At 46.1% G+C, this 6772-nt stretch overlaps 1 protein-coding gene across 1 annotated transcript in view; it reads left to right on the plus strand.

Moving 5' to 3' along the window:
- Position 1: 1 nt before the first annotated feature.
- The window catches only part of FANCM (FA complementation group M), a gene marked incomplete at both ends in the record, with an annotated part of 50089 nt that continues 43318 nt past the window's right edge, over positions 2-6772 (plus strand). Inside the window, 4 exons of the mRNA XM_029965280.1 lie at positions 2-245; positions 1122-1294; positions 2161-2238; positions 2501-2659. Coding sequence (XP_029821140.1) covers positions 2-245; positions 1122-1294; positions 2161-2238; positions 2501-2659 — 654 coding nt within the window. The remainder of the gene's footprint in view (positions 246-1121; positions 1295-2160; positions 2239-2500; positions 2660-6772) is intronic.

Raw genomic sequence — 6772 nt, forward strand, 5'->3', positions numbered from 1 at the left:
CCTGCCGGTGCGGCCGTACCAGGAGCGCATGGCGGGCGCCGCGCTGCTGGCCAACACCCTCGTGTGCCTGCCCACGGGGCTGGGCAAGACCTTCGTGGCCGCCGTGGTCATGTATAACTTCTACCGCTGGTTCCCCTCCGGGAAGGTGCTGTTCCTCGCCCCGACCAAGCCGCTGGTGGCTCAGCAGATGGAGGCGTGTGCCCGAGTCATGGGCATCCCGGCACGGGACATGGCGGAGATGACAGGTACGGGCTGCGGCGATATCCCGGAGGGCAGAGTGTGAAGAGACGCGGCGGACGGGGGGAATAAAGAGGTGTTTGAAAGGGTAAACTGTTGGTTTTGCAGTAGTTAAAGCCCCAGGTCGCCCGTGTAAAGGGTGGTGGAGCGCTGCGGTGCAGCCCTATGGGTCGTAGCCTGCGGGTGTTCACACGCCATGTGCTCTGCGTGAAGCTTAAGCTAAAGAATAATGGCTCTTTTTTTCCATGTTTTTTTGCTTTTCCCTCCTCTTTCCCCGTTCCTTTTGTCCTTTCCCACCCCCGCTTCCTTTGCCCTTCCCACATTCCCGTTTATCCCTTCCCCTCCCTTCCCCTTTCCCCCTCTTTTTCCTTCTTTCCCATTTTAATAAAGTTTTTGCAGACCCCCCCCGAGCTGCAGCTTACTGCTCACTGCAGCAATAGCCTTAAGCTGTTTTTAGGCACAAACCTTTCCCGGAGGTGCTGTAGGTGAGGTTTAGGGCTGTGGGCAGCTGTGGGGCATCTTGAGCTTCCCGGCCTTCATTTCCATGGTTCTGGATTTAGCGTTTTAATGCAATAAATTCATCCTCGTTGTTGTATTCAATGAGGGTGGGCAGGCCCTGGCCCAGGTTGCCCAGAGAAGCTGTGGCTGCCCCTGGATCCCTGGAAGTGTCCAAGGCCAGGTTGGAGCAGCCTGGGCTGGTGGAAGGTGTCCCTGCCCATGGCAGTGTTTGGAATAAGATGGTTTTTAAGGTCCCTTCCAACCCAAAACAGTCTGGGATTCCCTGTGTCTGCCAGCCCTGCTGGCTTCTGCTGTCACTCTCAGCTCATGGGCTGTGTTTTACTCTGAGCAGAACAGCTCCCTGATGTTATTTCCTTTATTTCCAGGAGGAACCCAAGCTCTGGGCCGCCGGGAACTGTGGAATACCAAAAGAGTCCTTTTCCTTACCCCTCAGATAATGGTCAATGACCTTTCTCGTGGCACCTGTCCCGCTGTGGACATTAAATGTTTGGTTATTGATGAAGCCCACAAAGCCCTTGGGAATCATGCCTACTGCCAGGTAATGCTGGAGACACCCCTTTTTCTCTCCCAGTGACAAAAACCCCAAAATCACTTCAGGATCTCCATAACGTGTCACTGTCACTGCTGTGGGGAGATTGTTCTTGAGGTCCTTAACTTTGAAAGAGATCAAACACTCCTGTACATTGTCACTGCCTTGTTATTAAGTAATACCTGTAAGGTATTTTTCTCATGCCTGAATTAAATTGTAATTTTTGTTTTGAAATATCTTTTTGACTGAGGCAATTTAAAAAAAAAAGCGTGGGGTTTTTTTGTAAGGTTCTTTAACTTAGTAAAATCAGTTCAAGTTTTGTTTTTAAAACTGAGGTTTGTGTTGATCAACAAAGACTCTGTTGTATTATCGTGGGTTAATCTCATAGCAATGGGAGATTTCAAAAGTAAATTTTATATACTGGAGAAATTGAGTGGAATATGTGTATAATACCTGTGGAGTTCAGATTTCATGGGACTTATTATCCACGATTTACTTTTTTTAAAAGAGTTGTTCTTCAGACTTCTTGGCAGCTCTCCTGAGTTAGTGTGCTCTTAATCTTTCTGTTAAATCAAGTGAGAAATCATTTCATAATTTACCAGGGTTGTTCTTGGTACACTTCCAGGATATCCCATCCCTGGAAGTGCTCCAGTGCAGGTTGCATGAGCACTTGGGATAGTGGAAGGTGTCCCTGCTCATGGCATGGGGTGATCTTTAATGTCCCCTCCCACCCAAACCGCACCACGATTCTAGGATTGGATATTTTCAGAGTGTTTTGTTAAGCTTTTCCTTCTTGGTGGGTATTTTCCTTGATATAGTTTGTGTAAGGAAATAATCTCCTTTGAAGGTATTAACAGAAAGTTCCCTGTTGGTAGGTGGTGAGGGAGCTGAGCAAATACACCAGCCAGTTTCGGATCCTGGCCCTGAGTGCCACACCAGGCAGTGACACCAAGGTGAGCCAACCCCACTTGTGTGCTTCAGATAATCAAATTGGAGTAGAAACTGTGTTTAATACCAGTTTGAGCACTGCAAGGTGCTAAAGTATGTTACAGTTCCACATCAAAACTGAATTCATTTACAGTCTTGGCTTGAGGTGCCTAAGTTGAGAGTCTTTTGTTTTCCATCACGGGCAGTGGGTAGCTTTTCCTTACAAATGTATTCAAGCCCTGCTAAACTGTGGGAATAGTAATTTTTCTTTTTTTACCCCTCTGCCAGGCTGTGCAGCAGGTTATCTCCAACTTACTGATCGCTCGGATAGAGGTGTGTGCTGAGGATTCCCCAGAAATCCAGCCTTATTCTCACGAGAGACAGGTGGAAAAAATCGTGGTGCCACTTGGGGAAGAGCTGGTAGGAATTCAGAACACTTACATCCAGGTGAGTTTGTTTGTTCTTTGTTGGTCACTGGCCAGTGACAGGAAATACATGAATATCTCTGCCTAGGCTTGCTGTAGCTTATAAAAACAACACCTTCCTATGCAGTTAACTTTGAGCACAAGGCAAAGAAAAAACGTGGTCTCGACTCCACTGTGACCTTAAAAAGCTCAGGTGAAAAACTGAGAATGGAATTACTTTCCTCATCCTTTTTCAGGAGTCTTTGCAGAATTGGCACCAGACTTAAAACTGAGGGTTTCTGCATTTGGCTGAATTTAGTAGGATTAAAGTATTCAGATGTTGGGAATGCCTTATGAAGTCTGTATGTGGATTTTCTGAAACATTTTCTATGTTAGAGAATATTCTTTAGGGTTTGAAGTCGCCTGTAAGTGTAATTAGTTCCCTTGATTATTTTTTATCTTTGTTTGTTTGTTTGTTTGGGTTTTTTTTTGTTTTGTTTTGTTTGTGGGTTTGTTTTTTTCCTGGGTTGGTTGATTTTCTTTTCTTATTATTCTGAGGGCTTTTTCTTTGTGTTTTCCCCTTTTTTTTTTTACTAATCTGTAATGTTCAAATATGGAAGAGATTTTCAGGCAAATGCTATTACATAAGATACAGCTTTGAAAAGTTCAAAATGTGTGGTCTGTGTTCAGTAAGAGGCATAAAAAACCCTGGGATTAGTTTAGTATCAGACTGTTGGCCTCAGAGTATGGTTTTGCTTAAACTTTAATGGTCTTGGTGTAGTTATGTGGACACCACTGGAAGGCAAACTTGTGAGTGCATCAACTGTTTTCAAACCAGTGTCCTGAGAGCTATTTAAATGAGGAAGGTCCACTCATAAGCTTTAAAAAGAAACTTTAAAGGTAGTTTTGCATCACTGCAGGTGCCTCTGAGTGCTCTGGTGAGTGCAGGGATTTATTTTGAGGTGCTTCACTTGAGATTTGTTTGGCTGCACAAACCTTGCCTGTGGCTTCAGTGGTTACTGTTTCCTTGCTTTGATCTGGTATTTGCATTTGAATTGCTCCTGATGTTCTTAGAAAATACAATTTGTACCCACACAGAGGGTGTGAAAGGATGGTTTGTGTTGTCTGGACAAGCCAAGCCTTAGCCTTGGAGGCCTCAGCACTTTGGGAAGTGGTTCCTGTTCCTCAGTTTTTCAAAGTGAGCATTTCCAGTCTGGGGCTGAGGTGGCTTTGGTAAAATCAGCCCAGCAGCTTGTGCCTCCTGCTGCTCCCACCCTGCCCCAGGAGTGAGAGCCAGGGCTGCTCTGCACAAGGAAATGAGGATCTTTTATGCTGACAGACAGGAGCAGTAACAGGACATGTCAGTGGGGATGAAGGACAGTGTCAAACAGCACAGTGCACCAATGCCACAGAAACTCTGTTTATGTGTGTTTACATACAGTAAGCAAGGCCCTGAGTATCACAATAGCTGGAATAAACATTTTAGGCACTAATGCTTGTTTGGAAAATACACAGTATGCAGGACAACACTCATCTGTTAAGGCTACATCGTTTAATCTTCCAAAAATGGGGGTGAATGCTGTTTTATTACCTCCTTTGGACAGTGGAAATCTAACAGCTTCAAATTACAAATGAAAATCCATGAGTGGCTTCCAAAGGAGAGCCACGGATGGATAATTAAATACCCGTTCCCAGGTGATCATTCTTGACATGGAGTTTTGAAATTGGAGTCATAGTAATGTTTGCTTGGCACTCACTGGTGTAACAACTAAATAAACCTTGTTGTGTGCCAGTTAAAAGCTGGAACTCTTGGTCCCTGTGCTCACGAGGGCCAGTGACAGCCCTGTTCCACCTTCCACAGCCATAAAGTGTATCTTCAAACGGGAGGTGAAGTGGTTTTTTCTCAGCAGCAGAAGCCATCTAACACGAGTCAAAATAAATAAATACTATGTGGGAGTTCACAGTCTGCCAGAAACAGCGGGGAAGGCTTGGCTGCAGTGGGAGATCAGCACACTCAGACACTGCTCCTGTCCCAGGGACAGGCATGTTTGTAGGACCAGGAGCCCAGTCACAGCAGGGCTGGGGCTGCCCACGGGAAGGGACACCAGACACAGCAAGTGCTTTCTGCAGCAGAGGTTTCAGATGTAAACTCTGTACAAACCGGTGCTGTATGGTGGGAGGATTTCACTGCTTCCAAGGACTGCTCAGCATCTGTTGTGCCAAAGCACTAAGATAATTTCTCTAACTGGCAAAAGCAATCAGATTGCAGAAACCTCTTTAATTTGGCATAAAATCTTGCCAAAGGAAAAAATTATTTGTATTTGCTCTTTTAAAAATCTTGGTGGGGGAGCAGGGGGTTGAGGACAAAACCTTTCTCCCTGGGCCCTCTATTCAACTGGATTTTAAAAAACTTTTTATTGTTTTCTGTTAGCTAAGAGCTTTTAATTTAATACTGGCTGGCATTTTTTAATTTTCCTTTTCCCAGGCTGAGATCCTTCATTGTATTTTTGTTGGTCCAGGATTTTTTTTTCCTCCCCACGAGGACTGTTGGTTTGTTTGTGTTAAAACTAAGGCTTTTCTCTCTCTTTTTATTTTCTTTTTCCATTTTCCCCCTCTCCTTGCTGTGTCCCAAGGAATCTCCATGCCCAGCAAGCACCAGAGGGCACCTTGGTCCCACTTAAGCCAGGGCCAGCTGCACTCTGATCCTGCTGCTCAGGGAGAGGCTTTGGGTTAACCTTAAAGCCAGTGGGAACAGGAGGCTTCAGGCTCTTCCAGAAGTACTCCATAAATCCATGCCTGGAGTTATTTTTTCACTCTGCTGGGAGTTAGCAGCCACTGGCTCTGGTTGCTGGTCTGTAGGTTGTGATTAGAGAGCACAAAAGCTCTGTTTAAACCCCAAATCCTGCAATCAATAAATAATGCTGGTGATATACTCAATAAATTTTATATAAAAAGACACTTCTATTAAGCATAAACTCTGCCTTCATATCAGTAGGGGGAGACATTCAGGAGGGATTTTTTGAGAGCAAAACTGTTTGCTGCCCCAGTTCTAAAGTGCAGTAGGTGCCCTTGGGCTGTGTGAAACAGTGGGAATGCTGCTCTCAGCCCTTCTGCCAGGCGGGCAGCTGTCTGCCTGCAGGATTACCCTGGGGGTGAAGGGCAAAAGAAACCACAAGATGGATACTAGGAAGAAAAAATTCTCACAGTGAGGGTGGTCAGACTGCAGCAGGGCCCAGAGGGGCTGTGGACTCCTCATCCCTGGAGCTGCTCGAACTCCAGGCATGTGAGAGCCAGAGCAGCCAGCTCTGCCTGGCCCTTCTCTCTGCAGAGGTCACTTCTAGCTGGGATTTTTAATGTGATTCTGTGAATATTTGTGTCAGTTATTACATTAGTGGTGTGGCAAAAGGACTGAACAGATTAATTACCTCGCTGCAGTGTTTTAGCATCCAGCAAAGTCGTGAGAAAAAAGCGTTCAGAAAACTGGAGTTAAAAATAACCAGCGGCTATTTAGGAATGCCAGAGACAGTCATGGGATTCCTGGGAGTGTGGGATTAAGGTAACCTGTAACTTCTGCTATCGAAACTTCAATGAGCATTAGGACTGTGGTGCTTTTTTGGTCTCTTCTCCAGACTAAAAGTCCTTTGGTTGGGTGCTTTGTGAGGTAAGCATTAGGATTTGTGTCACGGATGAGGACATCCAAAGCAGTCGGCGTTGGCCTACTCTGACTCCTTGGGTCAATCCCAGGGGGCTAAATCTGGTAGTTCTCTGCAGGAACTACGACCTGGACATTCTTTTTCTGCATGTTGAGGTGGGTTTGGTGTGTTCCCACTGACTGCCCCAGCGGGGTCTTTGTGCAGCACCGGGTGCCCAGAGCAGGAGCTCCAGGGTCTCCCCAGGGACCATCCCAAGCCACAAGCAGTCTAGGGATGCCAGCAAGTGGATGAGGGGAGAGGTCTCTGCCTGCCTTATCTTGTAAACAAAAGATAAGGTGAACTAACTTATAAAGTGCTAAAACCCTCATTAAAATTGTGTGGAGACTGTCCAAGGTGACACAGGGACTGTGTTGGGGTGGCCTGGGTGTGGTGACTGAGCTGGGGGATTGCCTCCCTACAGGGGCTCAGAGCCCCGTCGCTGAACTCTCTGGGTCGGGCACCTA

The sequence above is a fragment of the Manacus vitellinus genome, unplaced genomic scaffold (assembly GCF_001715985.3).
Source record: "Manacus vitellinus isolate BGI_N305 unplaced genomic scaffold, ASM171598v3 scaffold_94_pilon, whole genome shotgun sequence".
NCBI classification, from domain to species: domain Eukaryota; kingdom Metazoa; phylum Chordata; class Aves; order Passeriformes; family Pipridae; genus Manacus; species Manacus vitellinus.